Below are 23,986 nucleotides of genomic sequence, written 5' to 3' on the forward strand. Positions count from 1 at the left end.
GTGTTTTGCGGTCCACAAATTGCGGATCCGCAAAAAAAACTGATGACGTTCCGTATGATATCCGTTTGTTTTTTTTGCGGATCCATTGTAATAATGCCTATCCTTGTCCGCAAACTAGAAAAAAATAGGACATGCACTATTTTTTTTGCGGAGCAACGGACATACTGATGCGGACACTGTTTTTTGCGAACCCATTGAAATGAATGGGTCCGCATCCTATCCGCAAAAAAAACTGATCGGACACGGAAACAAAATACGGTCGTGTGCATGAGGCCTAACTCAGTGGCTGTACTAAATGTTTAATTACATGCAATTACAAAAGTATTCAGATCCAGGTGCTGGTTTGAAAATTGTAGAATATTTTTCATGTCACAACCGCTTTAGGCCTCATGCACACGACCGTTTTCCGGGTCCGCATCCGAGCCGCAGTTTTTGCGGCTCGGGTGCGGACCCATTCACTTCAATGGGGCCGCAAAAGATGCGGACAGCACTCCGTTTTGCGGACAAGAATAGGCATGTCTACAATGGGCAAATTGCAGAAGGCACACGAGCAGCTTCCGTTTGTCTCAGAGTCAAAATAAATATAAAAATAAAAGTACTCACCTCAATAATCCCCCACTGCTCCCGTTCCAACGTTCCGATGCCCAGTCTCTTGCCATTCTCTACTACCTGCTGCAGCGATGACGTCCCAACAGAGGAACTTGTGATCGCAGCAGCTAATCATAGGCCGGGTGGCAGGCAGATACTGTCTGTGTCGGGACGTCATCACCGCAAGTAGAAACAGTGACGTACCAGGCATCCTCAGAAAGGGAGTAGCAGGGGATTAATGAGGTGAGTACACCTTTTTTATATTTATTTTGACTGTGAGACATATTAGAATTGTTTTCCCCTGGAAAAACCTTAGGATACCGGAGGTTTTTTAGTTTTTGCATTTTCATTTTTCTTAACATTTTGGTTTACATATCCATATGAGGGCTATTTTTTTGCGGGACAAGTTGTACTTTCTAATGCCATCATTTAATATGGCATACAAGTTAGTGGGAAGCAATAAAAAAAATTCTAAATGGGGTGAAATTGGAAAAAAATAACTGAATTCCTCCACTGTTTTACGGGTTTTGTTCCTAAGGAGTTCCCTTTGGGGCAAAACTGACCTGTGACCTTCATTCTCTGGGTCAGTACCATTACAACTATACCACATATGTACAGGTTTTTTATGTCTAAATAGTGTAAAAATAAATTAAAACTTATACTGACCCCCCATAACTTTTTTTAGAGTTATATCTACTGAGCGGTTTTGGGGGCTCATTTTTTGCGGGATGATCTGAAGTTTTTATTGATTCCATTTTGTGTGTGTGTGTGTGTGACTTTTTGATCACATTTTATTCGGTATGAGTAGTGATAAAAAAAAAAAAGTTGAATCGGCCATTTTGACCCTTTTTTCCGTTACGCCATTCACCGTATTTTAATAGTATGGACGCGGTGATGCCCAGGATGTTTATTTTTTGGTTGTGTACGTATTATAATTTTTTTATTCTACGGAAAGGGGGGAGACTATAACTTTTATATTTTTTATATATTTTTTAATAGTTTTCTTTTACTTTTTTTGTTATGGTTTTGTAGCTCGTGTTTGCAGCTACAAAAATATCTTATTTTTTTTCTTTCAATATTACCACACTCCATACAGGAGCATGGTAATATGTCAATTGCTTATTTCTTATGTTGGCCTGCCATCTGTTGGCAAAAAAAAGAATTGCAGCTTCAATACCTTGGGTCTCGTCAGGGAGACCCAGCCTATTAAAACCAATTACCAACATCCTGTTTGGTCGCAGAGGATGCCGGTAAGAAGTCCAGAAGCGCAAGCTTCCGGGTATTTCACCCTTTAGATGCCCTGATCACGGCATCTAAAGGCTTTATGACCGCGATCGGCATTATTGCCGGTCGCGGTCATTAGCCGTGAGCAGGTGCCATGTTTGTACTTCGCTCCAGTGCTGTACATGTACAGCGCAGGTAGCGAAGGGGTTAAAGTGGTTGTGCCATGAAAAATATACTACAATTCACAATACAATTTCAAACCAGCACCTGGATCTGAATACTTTTGTAATTGCATGTAATTGTCATTTTCTAGCGAGGGTCATATGGACCCCTAGAACATCTCTCAGACATACAACACCAAGGCAAGAAACCAGACAAGGCAAGGACCAACAAGAATACTTTATTCACAGATCTAGCCAAGACAGGAAGCTGGACCAGCAGGTAAGTGTAAAGTGGCATGTAATACTATTGGACCAAGTGCACTGGTTTGACTTGGGGCCAAACACAGAGCGTGGAGGCTCAGTGAGCACCATTATTCACAGAGCCCCTGATGGTGGGGATGAACTTAGCTGTGGGCTCACTGATCACACCTCCAGGAAGGTCCTAGTGCACTTGGCCACTTACCTGCAGAGACTGACGGTGCAAGCACCAGCGGTCCAGACAAACAAGAGACAGACTGGAACCCAGGCACACAGAAAGGAACCCAAACACAGGACACTGGAACTATAACAGGAACAAGAGAACAAGACAGATGCCTGGACTCCATGCAGAACTGCTGCATGACACTCACAGGCAGAACTGCATAGACAGGCAGACAAGCAGATGCCAGGACCCCATGCGGAACTGGTGCATGGAGGTCACAGGCAGACACAAAGCGTGACAAGCAAAGACCAAAGACTAGGTGACCACACAGACAGGGCAGAGGGAATAATCTCAGGTCAGGTGCATAGAACCTGCACCCAGCAAAGCTGGAGACAAACTGGCCCCAAACTCAAAGCTCACAGGATAATATAGAGCAGGGTAACAGGGTCATCTGACATCTAGCAGACACACCCAGACCAGACAAACAGGCAGGGGAGCAAGCACATACAAAGGAGAACAGTACACATACAGGCTGCTGTAACAACCCGTCGCTCATGACAACTAGCCTACATGGAATCCACCGAAACCAGTACGCCAGAGCAACAAATGTGAGCAAACACGGCAACCCGTATCACAGTGAACCACACTGTGACAGTAATTAAACATTAAGTACAGCCTCAGAGTTAGGCTACTTTCACACTTGCGGCAGAGAGATCCGGCAAGCAGTTCCGTCGCCGGAACTGCCTGCCGGATCAGGCAAAATGTATGCTAACTGATGGCATTAGTAAGACTGATCAGGATCCTGATCAGTCTTAAAAATGCCTGATCAGTCGAAAAAATGCATTGAAATGCCGGATCCGTCTTTCCGGTGTCATCTGGCAAAAACGGATCCGGCATTTATTTTTTCACCTTTTTTTCAGTCTGCGCATGCGCATACCGGAAGGACGGATCCGGCATTCCGGTATTCTGAATGTCGGATCCGGCACTAATACATTCCTATGGGAAAAAACGGCATTCAGGCAAGTCTTCAGTTTTTTTAGCCGGAGATAAAACCGTAGCATGCTACGGTTTTCTCTTTTGCCTGATCAGTCAAAACGACTGAACTGAAGACATCCTGATGCAAACTGAACGGATTACTCTCCATTCAGAATGCATGGGGATAAAACTGATCAGTTCTTTTCCGGTATTGAGCCCCTGTGACGGAACTCTATGCCGGAAAAGAACAACGCAAGTGTGAAAGTAGCCTAATTAAATAAAATGTATCTGTATAGTGTCACTTGCTGTTTGTATTTTTCCTTTTTCTCTGTCCCCCTCACTGAGGTGGTTGCACATGCTCAGTTTAAATTTTCAACCGTCAACAAGTGCACAATATCAATGAGCTCTGCACAATTTTCAGACAGAAGAGAACAATGCTGCTGCTTAACAGCAGCTCCATTTTGTATGATCAGAAAGAATATGCTACCGTTTGACTGCTGCTCCATTCTGTGTGACCAGTAGAATGAGCTGCCATTTGAGAGCTGCTCCTGTATGTACAGGATAAAAGGCTGGCATTTGACTGCCGCTATGTGATCAGAAGTGTAGGCTGCCACTGCCTGCTGCTCCGACCTGTATAACCAAAAGAATAGCCTGCCATTTACCAGCAGCTCAGAATAGGCTGCCATTAGACAGCTGTTCCATTCTGAAAGATCTCAATAACAGGCTGTCACTTGACAGCTTCTCCAATCTGTATGATCAGAATAAGGCCTCATGCACACAACCGTTTTTTTTTTTTGCGGTCAGCAAAAGCGGGTTCCGTAGTTCCATTATCCGTGTCCGTTTTTTCTTCCGTGGGTCTTCCTTGATTTTTGGAGGATCCACGGACATGAAGGAAAGTAAAAAAAAAAAAGTCGTTTTGGTGTCCACCTGGCCGTGCGGAGCCAAACGGATCCGTCCTGACTTACAATGCAAGTCAATGGGGACGGATCCGTTTGACGTTGACACAATATGGTGCAATTGCAAATGGATCCGTCCCCCATTGACTTTCAATGTAAAGTCAGGAGTCCCTATTAATATACCATCGGATCAGAGTTTTCTCCAATCCGATGGTATATTTTAACTTGAAGCGTCCCCATCACCATGGGAACGCCTCTATGTTAGAATATACCATCGGATTTGAGTTAGATAGTGAAACTCAGATCCGACAGTATATTCTAACACAGAGGCGTTCCCATGGGGACGCTTCAAGTTAGAATATACTAAGAACTGTGGAGATAACTGCCCCCTGCTGCCTGGCAGCACCCGATCTCTTACAGGGGGCTGTGATCCGCACAATTAACCCCTCAGGTGCCGCACCTGAGGGGTTAATTGTGCGTATCATAGCCCCCTGTAAGAGATCAGGTGCTGCCAGGCAGCAGGGGCCAGACCCCCCTCCCTCCCCAGTTTTAAATTCATTGGTGGCCAGTGCAGCCCCCCCTCCTTCCCTCCCCAGTATTATATTCATTGGTGGCCAGTGCGGCCCCCCTCTCTCCCCAGTATTATATTCATTGGTGGCCAGTGCGGCCCCCCTCCCTCCCCAGTATTATATTCATTGGTGGCCAGTGCGGCCCCCCTCCCTCCCCAGTATTATATTCATTGGTGGCCAGTGCGGCCCCCAATGAATAAAAACATGGTAACATTTAATTCTTTGTGTGTTATTAGTTTAAAGAGGATCTTTCATCTGGCAAAACTTTGTGAACTAAGTGTCATGATCTGTACAGCGGCGCCCAGGGATCTCACTGCACTTACTATTATCCCTGAGCGCCGCTCCTTTCTCCTGTTATGCCCTCCGGTATGTTCGGTCACTTGGTTATAGTAGGCAGAGTCTGCCCTTGTTCTCCTGGGCGTCTCTTTCTCCCAGGCTGTGAGCTCTGCGCTGCGACTGGCCAGCGCTACAGCCTGGGAGAAGGAGACGCCCAGGAGAACAAGGGCAGTCTCCTCCTACTATAGCGGGAGAACGGAACGGCGCCCAGTGAGATCCCTGGGCGCCGCTGTACAGATCATGACACTTAGTTCACAATGTTTTGCCAGATTAAAAAGTCCTCTTTAAGCAGACTGTGATTGTCTATTGTTGTGACTTAGATGAAGATCAGATCACATTTTATGACCAATTTGTGCAGAAATCCATATCATTCTTTTTCTTGCAACTGTATATATCTGGTTTATGTATGGTATGCATGGGAGATTAATTATTCCTTATGAATCGCCGGTTCCAATATGTCTGATTATCTTTGATTGAAGGGGTGAATGGCTTAGATTCCCTGTAGAGAGGCTTTCCTGCAGGACGAGATTGGCCTCCAAGCTGTCCGAGTTAGGTGTGATGTGTAAACGAGTGGCTTGTTTGAAACCAGGACCCCCTGCGGTGCTCCTTCCTCTGCTATCAGACAGCAGACGGCTGGTGTGAGAACGTGGCTGACATTAAATAATAATCCATATTCCTCACAGCCGTCATTTGACAGCCTCTCCATCCTGTATGATCAGAATGATAGGCTGTCATGTTGCCGCTTCTCCTCTCCATTCTGTAAGGTCAGTAGAACAGACTGCCATTTGATGTTAGTGAAGAAGCCCACTGTCACTTGCACTACCTGTCTATTCAGTGACACTTCTACCTCGGTGGTATCAGAGGATGTAGTACATGGCCATAAGCAGCTGCATTTACCCACCTTTAAACCTGACTAATGCAAAAATCAATACCAGCAAGTAACACAAAGAAGGTCATGCTAACCTGGAAAAATAAGGGTTAAGAAGGGCAGGGCCTTTCAGAATAATAAACTGGTGTAAATATCCAAAGTTCACTCCCTACACCAGTCACTGTTTATACTGCCACTGAATGCTGGATCGAAGATGATGTCAATGTATTAAGTACACAAAAGCGAAACGTATAAGAAATGTAGAAAATCAACTTTCATCGGTCGCTGGGAGGGATTTGTGGAAGGAAAGTAAACTTTTTTTCATAAATTTTGTTCGGAGGTTTTCCCATGACTGCAGGTCATATGAATCACTCATTCATGGCCTTGCGTGTTCATTTATCAGACTGTTTTTACTGCTCTCCCAGCGGCTTCCCAGTCTACCCACAACTTCTAAATGTAAAACATGTGAACGCACTCCCAGTCTGGGTTTCCTTGTCCGTGAAAAAAAATAAAAAATGACTTAAGAAAGAAATTGGCTGTTTATACCTCGAGAAGACTGGAAAAATAGACGGGTCTCAGGTTTTCCATAGTAACTTCTGCTACTGAGGCTAGGACTTTGATTCCATTACCAAGTGCAGTATCACGACTCTCGATACATATAAGACACCTTGCTGCGGTAGAAACAAGATGTTTCTTGTGGTTTTCTAATCTATTATACATGTTCGGCCACTTGATTTTGCCGGAAAACTGCTCTTTCACCCATAAACGTGCTGGATCTGTAGGTGAAACAGCTATTTTCCGACAAAATCACACAGCTGAACTAGGGTTGTCACGATACCAAAATTTTGATTTGATTTCATTACCATAAAAAAGTACTGCGATACTCGATACCATTCTATACCACTCAGAAAAAGTAAAACACCAAAAAAGCCACGTGCATTACGCATTTTAGGGAACGTCCGGTCCATAATCAAACAGTCCTATATAAATTTTTGGGGGGACCAGGTGACAAAAAAATGGCGAATCCAGCGATTTTTATAAATTTTTTTCTGTTACGGCGTTCACCACATAGGAGATATTTTTTTATATTTTAATAGTTTGAACTTTTCAGAAGTGGCGATATGTAATATGTTTATTTATTTATAGTTTAAATATATTTTATATGTAAAATTGGGAAAGGGGGTGATTTAAACGTAGTATTTTCTTTTTTTTTAAACTTTTTTTAACTTTTGTATTTAATAACTAATTTCACTGCTTGGGCTCCAATTGGAACTGCCACTGCACCACCAATGAGGAGGAGAAGAGGGGGGGACCCTGTGGCCATCGCCACCAATGATTATAATTCGGGAGGGGGGGTTGGGGGGGGGTGCACTGCACCACCAATGTTTATAATACTGGGGTTAGGGGGGGGCACACTGCGCCACGAGTGAAGATACCTAACCTTTTAATATAAATATAGGCGGCGGGTGCCGGCGGCAGAATCACATACAGTGGATATAAAAACACACCCCTGTTAAAATGTCAGGTTTCTGTGATGTAAAAAAATGAGACAAAGATAAATCATTTCAGAACTTTTTCCACCTTTAATGTGACCTATAAACTGTACCACTCAATAGGAAAACAAACTGAAATCTTTTAGGTGGAGGGAAGGAAAAAAACTAGAATAATGTGGTTGCATAAGTGTGCACACCCTCTTATAACTGGGGATGTAGCTGTGTTCAGAATTAAGCAATCACATTCAAAATCCTGTTAAATAGGAGTCAGCATACACCTGCCATCATGTAAAGTGCCTCTGATTAACCCCAAATACAGTTCAGCTGCTCTAGTTGGTCTTTCCTGAAATTTTCTTAGTCGCATCCCACAGCAAAAGCCATGGTCCACAGAGAGCTTCCAAAGCATCAGAGGGATCTTATTGTTAAAAGGTATCAGTCAGGAGAAGGGTACAAAAGAATTTCCAAGGCATTAGATATACCATGGAACACAGTGAAGACCGTCAGCATTAAGTGGAGAAAATATGGCACAACAGTGACATTACCAAGAACTGGACGTCCCTCCAAAATTGATGAAAAGACGAGAAGAAAACTGGTCTGGGAGGCTACCAAGAGGCCTACAGCAACATTAAAGGAGCTGCAGGAATATCTGGCAAGTACTGGCTGTGTGGTACATGTGACAACAATCTCCCGTATTCTTCATATGTCTGAGCTATGGTGTAGAGTGGCAAGACGAAAGCCTTTTCTTAAGAAGAAAAACATCCAAGCCAGGCTACATTTTGCAAAAACACATCTGAAGTCTCCCAAAAGCATGTGGGAAAAGGTGTTATGGTCTGATGAAACCAAGGTTGAACTTTTTGTCCATAATTCCAAAAGATATGTTTGGCCCAAAAACAACACTGCACATCACCAAAAGAACACCATACCCACAGTGAAGCATGGTGGTGGCAGCATCATGCCAAGGGGCTGTTTTTCTTCAGCTGGAACTGGGGCCTTAGTTAAGCTAGAGGGAATTATGAACAGTTCCAAATACCAGTCAATATTGGCACAAAACCTTCAGGCTTCTGCTAGAAAGCTGAACATGAAGAGGAACTTCATCTTTCAGCATGACAACGACCCAAAGCATACATCCAAATCAACAAAGGAATGGCTTCACCAAAAGAAGATTAAAGTTTTGGAATGGCCCAGCCAGAGCCCAGACCTAAAATCTGTGGGGTGATCTGAAGAGGGCTGTGCACAGGAGATGCCCTCGCAATCTGACAGATTTGGAGTGTTTTTGCAAAGAAGAGTGGGCAAATCTTGCAAATCAAAATGTGCCATGCTGATAGACTCATACCCAAAAAGACTGAGTGCTGTAATAAAATCAAAAGGTGCGTCAACAAAGTATTAGTTTAAGGGTGTGCACACCTTTGCAACCATATTATTTTATTTTTATATTTTTTCTTCCCTCTACCTAAAAGATTTCAGTTTGTTTTTCAATTGAGTTGTACAGTTTATAGGTTCTCCCGCTGAGGAGAACATGGCGCACGCTGAGAGCAGCGCGTGCCATGTTCTCTGATACTAGGCTGCGCAGTAGCGCAGCCTAGTATCGGTAAATGGCAAATCCCGGCATCGACTTGATCCGAGTACAAAAGTATCAATTGGGTATGGATTAGGGTTGTTGCGGGTATCGAAATTTCGATACCCAATCGATACTTCTGTCCCGGTATCGATACGATACCGGGATTTCCATTTTTTCGATACTGGGCTGCGCTTCTGCGCAGTCTAGTATCTCTGAACATGAGAGCGCTGCTCTCAGCGCGCTCATGTTCTCTCAGCAGCACGGGGAGAAGGAAGCAGTCTCTCCCTCCCCCTGTGCTGCTGCCGCCGCTGCCACCAATGAGAAGAGAGGGGTGGAGGAGGGGCGGGCGCACTGCGCCATCAATGATAGTACTTTTCCTACACAGAGCCGCGCCCAGCGATGTCCCAGCACTCACCATTAGTCCTGGGCGCCGCTCCGTTTGCCCGCTGTGCCCCATTACTGTCTCCTCTCCTGCTCCACATGCTGATTACTATCGGAGGGATGGGGAGGAGACATCAGCTTCTCTAGTGGGCGTTCCTTCCTGCGCTGCGATTGGACAGCGCTACAGCCAGGGAGAAGGAACGCCCACTAGTGAAGCTGATGTCTCCTCCCCATCCCTCCGATAGTAATCAGCATGTGGAGCAGGAGAGGAGACAGTAATGGGGCACAGCGGGCGAACGGAGCGGCGCCCAGGAATAATAGTAAGTGCTGGGACATCGCTGGGCGCCGCTCTGTGTAGCCTAATACTGAAAGTCTGGACCCAGGAAAAGTAGACTTTAACCCATAATACAGGAGGCGGGTGCCGGTAGCAGAATCGCATTGCCGGCATCCTGCCCCTGACACCCGCCTCCTGTATTAAGGGGTAATTATCATTGGTGGTGCAGTGGCAGCTTCTGATCGGAGCCCCAGCTGTGTAAGCCTGGGGCTCCGATCAGTTGCCATGGCAGCCAGGACGCTACTGAAGCCCTGGCTGCCATGGTAACATCCGTGATGCTGTGTGCACAGAGCACAGAGCAGCAGGGACAGGGTGAAGTCCTAATTACCCTGATAGAGCTCTATCAGGGTGAATAGGACAAGGGATGAAAAGATCCCAGGTTCTGGCCCCTAGGGGGGGGAATCGTTATTAAATAAAAAGTGTAAAAAAAAAAGGAAAAAAATACCCCACCAACATATGAAGTATGAATCACCCCCTTTTCCCAATTTCACATATAAAATGTATAAATAATAAACATATTACATATTGCCACGTCAGAAAAGTCCAAACTATTAAAATATAAAAAAAATCTATGCGGTGAACGCCAGAACAGAAAAAATAAAAAAATACTGCGCGATTCGCCATTTTTTAAAATGCAGAATGCATGTGGCTTTTTTTTTTTTCACGTGGTATCGAATGGTATCGAGTATCGCAATACTTTTTCATGGTATCGAAACCGAATAAAAAAATTGGTATCGCAACAACTCTAGTATGGATAATTCGATACCTGGTGCAACCCTAAGCTGAACATCACTGTACCACAATGAATATAATGTGGAGCGGTTTTTGGCTGCCCCAATGCCATGTGGCCTCGCCCTAGATGGCACTGATGATGTACCATACAGAGTTAATGTGTGAGGTACAGATACATGTGAGGCACATGGAGGTCCAAATTGATAAAACCATATACCTCACTTTAATAGTAAGTGACCCCATCAAGTACCTCCTCACATAACAGGCAACATGATAAGGTGTGGGTACATGATGGATTTATTTACTATTAATGTGAAGCAGATGGTATTAATAATTTTGAACATCCATGTGCCTCACATTAATAGTAAGTAACCTCATCATGTACTAGTTCACCCCCACACACAATATCCTTGATCCCTGTGCTCTCACCCCTGCAGCCTCTTCCATCCCTGTGCTATCCCCTGATTCTCACAACTGCAGCCTCCTCGATCCCTGCACTCTTCCCAGTCTCTCCCCTCCGCAGCCTCCTCGATCCCTGCACTCTCCCACGGCTCTCACCTCTACAGCCTCCTCGATCCCTGCACTCTCCCACAGCTCTCACCTCTACAGCCTCCTCGATCCCTGCACTCTCCCACAGCTCTCACCTCTGCAGCCTCCTTGATTCCTGCACTCTCCCACAGCTCTCACCTCCGCAGCCTCCTCGATCCCTGCACTCTCCCACAGCTCTCACCTCCGCAGCCTCCTCGATCCCTTCAGTCTCCCACAGCTCTCACCTCTGCAGCCTCCTCGATCCCTGCACTCTCCCACAGCTCTCACCTCTGCAGCCTCCTCGATCCCTGCACTCTCCCACAGCTCTCACCTCTGCAGCCTCCTCGATCCCTGCACTCTCCCACAGCTCTCACCTCTACAGCCTCCTCGATCCCTGCACTCTCCTCCGACTCTCCCCCCCCACAGCCTCCCTGACTCCTGCTCTTTTCCCTGGCTCCACTGCCATAGACGTGCAGCCACTGACCAGAACATAGCATACACCGAGCAGTGTGCGCGCTATGTTCTCTGAGTCAGATCTGCTACTAAGCTGCAGGGCAATGTGGCCACTGCAGCCAATCACCGAATGTAGCAGGACACACAGGTCTCTGTGTTGGTATGTTATGACTTGTCCAGAAGATAGAGAGTGATGGAGGACTGTGTGAGCATCGGTACAGGAGCGCTGGTTCCGTAAGGTAAGTAGCACACATTTAGAGATAATTTTTTGTAACAGAATGCCCCTTTAATATATTAAAATAAAAAAATTCTAAAACATGTTGAAAATTCTACCTAGCCTGTTCCTGGAAAAAACTGGTGACCAAGATGCCATTACAGCATCTATAGAGCGTGTCCCCTACTTTCTTCAGCTACTTTCGTGCTACACTAGGATATGGGATTAGGTGTATATCACTGCACAATAAGGCCTCAAGCTTGGTACTTGTGTGGCGGCACATGGGTCCTTATGGTTCCATACAACAGAACCATAGCGTATTTGATGACGCCAGGTGGCGCCATGTGACAAATGGTATATACAACACTTCTCCACATAATTCAGAAAACCTATTTATACCTCGGAGGCATATGGCGGTACAGCAGGGCACTACAGACTGCACTGAATACTGTATTACTCCATCCAAAAGTGAAATACGGCGCTATGTATGCACCCTTATACCCAGCATTGAAAGAAGCCAACCAAAGAAGTGCATCGGCCCTACTGATCTGTATGTGCCTTAAATCAGAGGCATACAGAGGTTTTTTTTCTTAGTTTTGATGGAGCACTATATGGCGGCACACCTTGTGCAAATGGTTTCAGAACACTGAGAAAATGAGTGTGACAATCCAAGTGGTTGGGTTGTATAGAGATATATATTATAGTATTCTATCTGTATGTGCATGCTTCCACATGTTACATAGTCCCTGCCAGAATTACACTGTAGGTGCCTCCAGGCAAAACACTTGTACATCAAGTCCAATGGGTGGAGACCCTACCATGTGAGATCACGTGCCCATGCACTGAAGTACTCTTGGCACTGATACCCACAAGAGCTTTTCCAGATGTGATCACCACCTAGGCCAGAGTTTTCCACCCACTCACACAGACTTCTACAGTACCCATCACACTGCTGATTTAGTCTAATGAAGTCCAACAAGCCCTTTTACATAGGAAGAAGTTCATTCCCGATGATTGCCCACTTGTCAGCTGCACTTACCTGCAGCAATGATCGCTGCGTTACCAGAACAAACAATCGTTACTGCGATCAGTTCATTGTTTGACATTAGCACAACCATGTACACGTAGAACTTTTGGCGCCATGTGAAAGATGTGTCACCTGACAAATAAGCAGCAAATTGGCGGCTCATTTACACGGGCCAATTATCACGAAAGAGCGCCCGTACATATGATTATTGATCGAGTGCACTTTTTCAGAACTTCTTATTATCCCTGCCACAAGTTAAAGGGGTTCTCTAGGCTCTCCTATATTGATGACCTATCCTCAGGATATGTCATGAATATAAGATCAACGGGGGTCCAACACTGCTCTGCTGCTGCTTTGCCATTGACAGCAGCGGGGTGCAGGAAGAGAGACAGGAGACGGCACGCACGCACTGTGCACGCCTTCCCTTCATACAGCTGATCGGCGGCGGTGCCACCAGGTGTCGGACTCCGCCGATATGATATTGATGAACTATCCTGAGGATGGGTCATCAATATAAGAGAGCCCGGACAACCCCTTTAAGCATGAATGACTATCAGTTTGCAGTGAAGGTCCAGATGGGTGTTACCAGTTGGGGGGGGGGGTGTCCCTGCACAGTCGGACATTAGTGCTGCCTGTGTCAGCCTGTGCATGTCTGGCGGGTGAGCAGGGACAAGGCTGAACACATCAAAGTCCACTTACTAGATAGCTACAGTAGAACAGCATTAAGATATTTATGTGCCAATTGTACACTGCTGTTTTACTTCAGTGTCCTTGTACCATAGTGACAACGAACGCACTACACTGCTACTGCAGGATAACAGGCCGAACTGGATGGACAAATGTCTTTTTTCGGCCTTATATAATATGTTACTATGTAATTACTTCTAGGATTCTCGTTATAGGCGGACTGCGCAAGTTCAGGAAATTTTGGCAACATCTAAAAAGAGTCTATGTAGGATAAATCAGGCCATAAAATAAATGTCTGCTCCAATGGGAGTAAGCAGTATAAATTATATATAGATTAAATAGTCAGCCCAGTGCTCTTCTGTATGTGCAGTACCCCCAGAGGACTACTGCAAAGGGTTAATTACTGCTAAAAGGGTTCATTTAATTTTACCAAGTTAAATGTTGTGATCTGTTGTTAAAGCACTTATTTTTTTATGCACTGTGTATCCCAAAAAGCAATGTACTGGCAACCAAATGGTTAACATTGGTAGATTGTGTTAGGTCACCAGGGTGATGGACTTTGCCTGCCCCTGGTTAAGAGTCTAGTCTGAGCAGAGCTACCGAAAGGACGTGTGTGAGAGTGTTTAAAGGGCTTCTGTCACCCCATTAAACCGTTTTTTGTTTTTTTTCTTTACTAATAATCCCTACACTGCGATCTCAGCATACATAAGCTAATTAATGATTTTCGTTCAGTAGAATTTGCTAAAAATCGATTTTTATAATATGTAAATTACCTTGCTACCAGCAAGTAGGGCGGCTACTTGCTGGTAGCAGCCGCATCCTCCGATGGTAATGACGCCCCCTCCGCTTGTTTATTGACAGGACATCCTCAATGCGCCTGTGCCGGGTGTAGATGTGACGTCATCGGCGCAGGCGCATTGAGGATGGAGCGGCCGAGTGAGTGGCCGCCTCTCAGTGCGCCTGCGCAGATTGAAGATAGGTACGGCCGCGGCGCAGGCGCCAGATATTGAATGAAAACAGGCAGGGCCAGCACAGAACGATTCCGTTCCCTGGCCCTGTCAATCAACAAGCGGAGGGGGCGTCATTACGATCGGAGGATGCGGCTGCTACCAGCAAGTAGCCGCCCTACTTGCTGGTAGCAAGGTAATTTACATATTATAAAAATAGGGTTTTAGCAAATTCTACTGAACGAAAATCATTAATTAGCTTATGTATGCTGAGATCGCAGTGTAGGGATTATTAGTAAAGAAAAAAAAAAAAAAAACGGTTTAATGGGGTGACAGAAGCCCTTTAAGTGCAGTTCAGGCCTAATTCCACAGAATCTCTCTAAAGAAGCGACTTTACCACCAGAGTACCCCTGAGAGCAGGGGATAAACCATATTAGAAGGTCCAGGCCGTGCAAGATAACATCAGTAAGGTACCGCTCGTTTATGGCAAAATACTTCACTGCTGTGGAAAGGGAATACTGCTCCAGCACCTGCCACACTTTGAGACAGACTGTCCATCCGGGTATTGCTGTTACATAAAGTTATCCCCTATCCACAGGATTGGCGATAATTATTAGATCGGAGAGGGTCCTGGGACTCCCACTGATCACAAGAATGGGGCCCTATACCCCCTGCAGCCTCCTGAAATGAACAGAGTAGCTGACATACGCGAGCGCTGTACTGTGCTATCTTCAGAACTCCTGTAGAAATGAATCCTGTGGATAGGTGATAATGTAACCGGAATACCCCTTTAAATCTGCACCCCTCAGGCTGGGAATTGGAGAAAGGGTTAACAAGAACAGTGCAGCATTACTATGGTTAATTGCAGAGACTGCAAGAAAGAAACAGGGAGTACTACAACTACCATCATTGTTGCTGCCTGTACACAGCTATTGGGAAAAGCAATCTCTGGGAGAAACTTTAGAACTGTGCCTTTCGCTGTTATATGTACTACTACCCCTATCATTGATTTAGTAAAGACTTTTGGGGTCATTTATGAAACTGATGTAAAGTACAACTGGCTTAGTTGCCCATAGCAACCAATCAGATTCCACCTTTCATTTTCCAAAGGAGCTGTGATAAATGAAAGGAGAAATCTAATTGGTTGCTATGGGCAACGAATCCAGCTCTACTTTACACCAGTTTGATAAATGACCCCCTTTATTTATTGCAACCGATGAGCATAAATATTGACTCCACCATCCATCCCTCGGCCTCTGCTTCCGCACTCCTGCCTTACACCCATCCAAACCATTCACCATCTAAGGCACCCCAACTACCACCAGGCAGGAGCCCCAACACCAGGGTGTGCCCAAAGGGAAGAAAGAGTGAGCCCTCCAGTCACTGCACGGCCCTTGGGAGCGCCAGGGTAGAGCTAGTCTCCGTGAACTGTGAGTACTACTACCATCATTTTAGCCACTACCACTCCTCCCATCCTTGTGTCCCCTCCAGGTCGCTCCATATGTCCATTTTATCACTATGAAAATCCATCCTATGAAGTAGGGTAGAGCTTCACAGCGACTTTGGGCACGGCAGGTGTCGACTGCCAGGGTTTCGCAGTGTGGGCTGCCATAGGAATGAATGCGGCCGCAGTGCGTCTTGCACGTTTGATGCAATCAATGGAAATCACTGACCGTACACTGTGTGAAAGCGGCCTTATTATTCTAGGGAAAAATATTTCTGTATGACGGCACTGTAGAGCAGCACCATATGGCGGTACATGGAGAAAGTAGGACTTTGTGTGCGGGCGCGGTGCCACCTGGGAAGGTGATTTGTGCTCTCATCACCTTGATGAAATGACTGCCATGGTGCCTGAACCCTACAGTTATTGAGATGCGTCTGATTAAAGTAAAGCAAACAGACTGACGCCGGCAGCTGGAGACGTACAGTCAGGTCCATAAATATTGGGACATCGACACAATTCTAAGATGTTTGCCTCTATACACCACCACAATGGATTTGAAATGAAATGAACAAGATGTGCTTTAACTGCAGACTGTCAGCTTTAATTTGAGGGAATTTACATCCAAATCAGGTGAACGGTGTAGGAATTACAACAGTTTGCATATGTGCCTCCCACTTGTTAAGGAACCAAAAGTAATGGGACAGAATAATAATCATAAATCAAACTTTCACTTTTTAATACATGGTTGCAAATCCTTTGCAGTCAATTACAGCCTGAAGTCTGGAACGCATAGACATCACCAGACGCTGGGTTTCATCCCTGGTGATGCTCTGCCAGGCCTCTACTGCAACTGTCTTCAGTTCCTGCTTGTTCTTGGGGCATTTTCCCTTCAGGTTTGTCTTCAGCAAGTGAAATGCATGCTCAATCGGATTCAGGTCAGGTGATTGACTTGGCCATTACATAACATTCCACTTCTTTCCCTTAAAAAACTCTTTGGTTGCTTTTGCAGTATGCTTTAGGTCATTGTCCATCTGCACTGTGAAGAGTCGTCCAATGAGTTCTGAAGCATTTGGCTGAATATGAGCAGATAATATTGCCCGAAACACTTCAGAATTCATCCTGCTGCTTTTGTCAGCAGTCACATCATCAATAAATACCAGAGAACCAGTTCCATTGGCAGCCATACATGCCCACGCCATGACACTACCACCACCATGCTTCACTGATGAGGTGGTATGCTTAGGATCATGAGCAGTTCCTTTCCTTCTCCATACTCTTCTCTTCCCATCACTCTGGTACAAGTTGTTCTTGGTCTCATCTGTCCATAGGATGTTGTTCCAGAACTGTGAAGGCTTTTTTAGATGTCGTTTGGCAAACTCTAATCTGGCCTTCCTGATTTTGAGGCTCACCAATGGTTTACATCTTGTGGTGAACCCTCTGTATTCACTCTGGTGAAGTCTTCTCTTGATTGTTGACTTTGACACACATACACCTACCTCCTGGAGAGTGTTCTTGATCTGGCCAACTGTTGTGAAGGGTGTTTTCTTCACCAGGGAAAGAATTCTTCGGTCATCCACCACAGTTGTTTTCCGTGGTCTTCCGGGTCTTTTGGTGTTGATGAGCTCACCGGTGCATTCCTTCTTTTTAAGAATGTTCCAAACAGTTGTTTTGGCCACGCCTAATGTTTTTGCTATCTCTCTGATGGGTTTGTTGTGTTTTTTTCAGCCTAATGATGGCTTGCTTCACTGATAGTGACAGCTCTTTGGATCTCATCTTGAGAGTTGACAGCAACAGATTCCAAATGCAAATAGCACACTTGAAATGAACTCTGGACCTTTTATCTGCTCATTGTAATTGGGATAACGAGGGAATAACACACACCTGGCCATGGAACAGCTGAGAAGCCAATTGTCCCATTACTTTTGGTCCCTTAACAAGTGGGAGGCACATATGCAAACTGTTGTAATTCCTACACCGTTCACCTGATTTGGATGTAAATACCCTCAAATTAAAGCTGACAGTCTGCAGTTAAAGCACATCTTGTTCGTTTAATTTCAAATCCATTGTGGTGGTGTATAGAGCCAAAAATGTTAGAATTGTGTCAATGTCCCAATATTTATGGACCTGACTGTAACTGAGGACGCGGGTACACGAGGCTGAGCAGACACACAAAGGGTGTGAATGTCGGAGAAATCACTAACACGCGCATTCATCTCTTGATCAGATGTTTATCTGTACGTCCATCCTTTTTGTACAGTGTAAAGGCTAGGGATCGACCGATATTGATTTTTAGAGCCAATACCGATAATCTGTGAACTTTCAGGCCAATAGCCGATAATTTATACCGATATTCTGTGCATTTTCATTTTTGAAAAAAAATTAATTCCTACACAAATCTGCTGAAAATTAACATGTTTATTGTTAACCTTTAGCTTTTTTTTGTAAATATTTATTTTTCATTTATACTTAATATTTTGGTGTTTGTGGGGGGTTTTTTTGGTTTGTTTTTTTACTAACTATTAGCCCCCTTAGGGGCTAGAACCCTTGTCCTTGTCCTATTCACTAATAAAGCCATGGTAACCAATCGGAGCCGCAGGCATACACTGCTGGGGCTCCGATCAGAGGCTGCCACTGCACCACCAATGAGGAGGGGAGAGGGGATCCTGTGGCCACTGCCACCAATGACTAATACTGGGGGGCTTGGGTGGGGGGGCGCACTGCGCCACCAATGTTTTTAACTCGCCCATTAATTCAAATACAGGAGGCGGGAGCTGGTTGCAGAATCATATAGCCGCAACCGACCTCTATGAGCGGTAGCTGCGATCCACGGCAGTTAACCCCTCAGGTGCGGCAGGGGTTAATTGCCGTGGATGGCAGCTACTTGTCATAGAGGTCGGGTGTGGCTATATGATTCTGCAGCCAGCTCCCGCCTCCTGTTGAATTTAAATGAATGAGTGAATTAACATCATTGGTGGCGCAGTGGCCACAGCCCCTCCCCTCCTCTTTTCCTCTCTCCTCTCATTGGTGGCGCAGTGGCCACAGCCCCTCCTCTTCCTCTCTTATTGGCGGCAGCGGTAGCACAGGGGGGAGGGAGACACTGCTTCCTTCTCCCCTGTGCTGCTGAGGGAACATGGATCGTGCTCACAGCAGTGCGATCCATGTTCGCGATTCGGTATCGGCGAGGTTAGATGCCGATACCGAGAACTTTAAAAATCCTGAATATCGGTCGATAATATCGGTAAAACCGATAATCGGTCGATCCCTAGTAAAGGCCCTTTAAATGAGCGCCGATCAACTAGTTATACCGCTGATCCATGCTCATAATGGCCTCGAATTGGGCCGTGTAAGAGTACCCTACTTACAGCTTATAGAGGGGGCCTCCTGTAAGACGTCCATATACCCTAATAGGGTACACGTCTGTAAAGAACAGCCCCTTTCATAAGTGTCAGGACCCCACTGTTGAGGGGATGGAGGATATCCAAGCGTTCAGACCCCTACCCATGTAACCTTTAAAAAAGTCAATATTGTAGTTTAAAGGGAACCTGTCACCTTGGGTATGCAGAGTAATCTGCAGGCACCATGTTATAGAGCAGGAGGAGCTGAGCAGATGCATATGTGGTTTTATGGGAAAAGATTCAGTATAACTTGTATTTCATTCATTTTAAATGGGTTTTCCTCAGGATAGGTCATCAGTATCTGATCGGTGAGGGTCTGGTACCAGGGAACCCCGCCACAGCCTTCTCACAGCTTTTCCCAGGCCAGTGACGTCACCATCCATCGGTCACATGGCCTAGAAGCAGCTCAGCCCCATAGCAGTGAATGGGGCTGAGCGCAATACCAAACACAGTCACTATACAATGTACAGCGCTGTGCTTAGTGAGCTGTGAGAAGGCAGCTGATCGGCGGGGGTCCTGGGTGTATAATCAGATACTGATGAGTCAGGTGGGTGGTCCTGCTAGAGTGTACAGGCAGTTAGCTATCAATCGCTGATAGGACCGCCTACATGACTCCTAAATCTAGATTGAGCAGGGATTTAGATGAATGAAATACAAGTTATACTTAAAGGGGTTGTCTTATCTGAGACAATGGGGGCATATTGCTAGGATATGTCCCCATTGTCTTATAGGTGAGGGTCCCGCTGCTGGGTCCCACACCTATATCGGGAATGGAGCCTTGCAAAATGGTGGCTGGAGGACTCCGGTCCGGCCACCACCAAGCGCTCTCCCCACGAAAGTGAATGGGAGCGCGCCGCGCATGACCGGCCGCCGCTTCCATTCACTTATATGGGCCCGACGGAAATGCCGACAAATGATGACGCCAATGTATAAGATGCCATCAGCTGATGAGCGGGCATTGGCAGATCGCTGGGCATATTTACACGGGACGATGGTCGCATGTCAACAGTGGTTCAGCCAATCATCGATCCCTGGGGCAATATGGCGACTCTGGTCATGGAGCCGCAGATTACAGCCTCTCGATGCTCCGTGGTGGACTTTACCATCATTCAAACCAAGCTTTGGCCCCAGAGATAAGGGGGGGCTGGCTAAAGAAAAGTGACTAAAGGGGCCGACATAGCACCTGTGTAGCCAGGGGCCCCTTCCAAGCTGTAGCAAGGGCCCCGGCTGTTGTGCAAGTGGGCAGATCTTAAAGGTGCAACAGGGTGGAGCTTAAAGTGGTAGTGGGGCCCCCAGACATAACTTTGTATGGGGCCCCAGAAATACCAAATCCGCCCCTGTGGATGCTACAGCACTGTACATCACAAAATAATGAAAGAGAATGGGGGTCGCGTTGCGACTTGCATCTTGGGACAACCACGACCGGGCAGTGCCATGAGAGCCAAACCTGGGACACCATCGCTTACCCCATGCTGTGGTGTACGGTACGGCTGTGATGTCACCAAAGCCTCCCCATCCTCTCCCCATATGAAAACACATGCATGCTCGGCAGAGCCCAGGGTGCACGTGTGTGAGGGATCTGTAAGAATAGCTGGAAGGGGGGCGTTACGTCTGCGGTTACTGAAGGTATAAGACCGCCATACGTCAGGTGAAGGAATGGTGAGCTCTGCATTCACTCCGCATGGTGTAAACGGTCACCGTCGGTTTCAGGAAGTGGTTCTGGATCTGGCGAGGATGCTGCAGTCCTGTGTAATAACCTAAGGCTGGTTACACCTCCGCAGACTTCCTGTATTGCATCTCAGATATTTGCACAACAGAGTCATGGCAGAGGCTGTCACCCTGCTGCCAAGTCACCTGCTCCATGTCACTCACCTTGAGACTGCAAGAACCTGCCCAGCTACTGATTGTACTACAACCCCCAACGCAGGACGCTGAGAGTTGTAGTACAGTCACCAGTGAGTGCCCCATGCGCTGCCACTCACCACTGTTGTCCTGCACCTTGGGTGCTAGCTGCCGGACCAGAATCTGGATCTTCTCCCACTGGCACTCAGCCCTGCAGCGCTCGATCTCCGCCTCCAGCTTCAGGTGAGACTGGGACAGCCGGGAAGCCATGATGTCTCATCCCACAGTGAGGAGGGAATCCCGGGGACAGCGCTGCCGACCTCCCCCGGGGACTGCAGCTCGTGCAGCAACTCTCAGCCTGCCGCCGCCGCTCCCCCCGCCCACTCGCTCCACGGAGCTCGCTGATTGGCTGCTGGCACTGGGCGCCGAGCGGTGATTGGTCAGCCCTTATTTCATTGGCCAGACACTTGTACAGTGTGGCTGATGTGTCACCGAGCAGAGATGTGTGACAGGATGATGTGAGAGGTAGGTAGGTAGATAGGTAGGTAGATAGGTAGGTAGGTAGATAGATATGAGATAGATAGATATGATATTAATAGATTAGAGATAGATAGATAGATATGAGATAGATAGATAATAGATTAGAGATAGATAGATAATAGACAGATAGATAGATAGAATAGATTAGATATAGATAAATCCAAAAAACGAGGCAGCGCTCCGACTTCAGGTGAAAAGGTGATGACCCAATTTATTTCCCAGGCAACGTTTCGGCCGCTCAGTTAGGCCTTTGTCAAGCAAAACAATAGTGTCACAAGTGAGTGTATATATATATATACCCATCAGTCCAAGGTGTGAGTAAATCACATGGTAAATGCTAAGTGAATAATTAAACACATAATGGATACATCGAATAGATAATTGATCACATGATATCCAAAACTATTACAAGGTAATAAACAATAAAACAAAGTGCATAAATGTCATAAAAAACATTACAATTCATAATATAAAATCTCCATAATTATAGTGATTACATATTAACCACTTCAGCCCCTCTAGCTTAAACCCCATTAATGACCAGACCACTTTTTACACTTCTGACCTACCCTACTTTCACCGTTTATTGCTCGGTCATGCAACTTACCACCCAAATGAATTTTATCTCCTTTTCTTCTCACTAATAGAGCTTTCATTTGGTGGTATTTCATTGCTGCTGACAATTTAACTTTTTTTGATATTAATCAAAATTGACCGAAATTGTTGCAAAAAAATGAAATTTTTCACTTTCTGTTGTAAAATTTTTCAAATAAAACTACATTTCTATATCATTTTTTCTCTAAATTTATTGTTCTACATGTCTTTGATAAAAAAAAAATGCAATAAGTGTATATTTATTGGTTTGGGTAAAAGTTATAGCGTTTACAAACTATGGTGCAAAAAACTTAAAGGGCTTCTGTCACCCCACAAGTCATTATATTTTTTTTGGATAGTTACATTCCTTATAGGGCGATATAGGAGAATATAATCTTGTCACTTACTTTCATGCGGCCGTTTCTTTAGAAAACGAAGTTTTATAATATGTAAATCCGGTCTCTACCAGCAAGTAGGGGGCGTCTACTTGCTGGTAGCCGCAGCAGAAAACCGCCCCCTCGCCGTGTTGATTGACAGGGCCAGCCGTGATCTCCTCCTCCGGCCGGCCCTGTCAGTATTTCAAAAATCGCGCGCCTCTGTTCATTCGGCGCAGGCGCTCTGAGATGAGGAGGCTCGTCTCCTCAGAACTCCCTCAGTGCGCCTGCGCCGATGACGTCTTCTCTTTTGGTGATGTCATCGGCGCAGGCGCACTGAGGGAGTTCTGAGGAGACGAGCCTCCTCATCTCAGAGCGCCTGCGCCGAATGAACAGAGGCGCGTGATTTTTGAAATACTGACAGGGCCGGCCGGAGGAGGAGATCACGGCTGGCCCTGTCAATCAACACGGCGAGGGGGCGGTTTTCTGCTGCGGCTACCAGCAAGTAGACGCCCCCTACTTGCTGGTAGAGACCGGATTTACATATTATAAAACTTCGTTTTCTAAAGAAACGGCCGCATGAAAGTAAGTGACAAGATTATATTCTCCTATATCGCGCTATAAGGAATGTAACTATCCAAAAAAAAAAAATGACTTTTGTGGGGTGACAGAAGCCCTTTAATTTACGCACTTTGACTTTCTGAGCACCTGTCATGTTTCCTGAGGTTCTACAATGCCCAGACAGTAGAAACACCCCACAAATGACCCCATTTCGGAAAGTAGACACCCTAAGGTATTCGCTGATGGGCATAGTGAGTTCATGGAAGTTTTTATTTTTTGTCACAAGTTAGCGGAAAATGATTTTTATTTTTATTTTTTTCTTACAAAGTCTCATATTCCACTAACTTGTGACAAAAAATAAAATTTTACATGAACTCGCCATGCCCCTCACAAAATACCTTAGGGTGTCTTCTTTCCAAAATGGGTTCACTTGTGGGGTATTTATACTGCCCTGGCATTTTAGGGGACCTAAAGCGTGAGAAGTAGTTTGGAATCCAAATGCGTAAAAAATGCCCTGTGAAATCGTAAAGGTACTCATTGGAATTTGGGCCCCTTTGCGCACCTAAGCTGCAAAAAAGTGTCACACATGTGGTATCACCGTACTCAGGAGAAGTAGGGAAATGTGTTTTGGGGTGTATTTTTACATATACCCATGCTGGGTGAGATAAATATCTCTGTAAAAGACAACTTTTCCCATTTTTTTTATACAAAGTTGTCATTTTACAGAGATATGGCGAGATGTGGCGAAGTACATTATGCACTTTATCCCAGGTGAAAGGAGAGGTTTGCAGCAGCTGTGAGTAAAAGGGCCCTAATAGCCCTGTGTGCCTGTCCTGTGAGATGC

The 23,986-nt window shown here is 45.7% G+C and overlaps 1 protein-coding gene across 2 annotated transcripts in view; it reads right to left on the reverse strand.

Moving 5' to 3' along the window:
• Positions 1 to 21,444, reverse strand: part of TTC7A (tetratricopeptide repeat domain 7A) — a 405,257-nt gene extending 383,813 nt beyond the window's left edge. The window contains exon 1 of one of the 2 annotated variants that reach the window (XM_040430310.1): positions 21,214 to 21,343. In XM_040430310.1, coding sequence (XP_040286244.1) covers positions 21,214 to 21,343 — 130 coding nt within the window. Of the gene's footprint in view, positions 1 to 21,213 lie in introns of both variants that reach the window. The other variant, XM_040430311.1, reaches the window with a different exon arrangement.
• Between the last annotated feature and the right edge of the window lie 2,542 nt (positions 21,445 to 23,986).

This window comes from Bufo bufo, chromosome 4 (genome assembly GCF_905171765.1).
Source record: "Bufo bufo chromosome 4, aBufBuf1.1, whole genome shotgun sequence".
In the NCBI taxonomy this organism is placed as follows: Eukaryota; Metazoa; Chordata; class Amphibia; order Anura; family Bufonidae; genus Bufo; species Bufo bufo.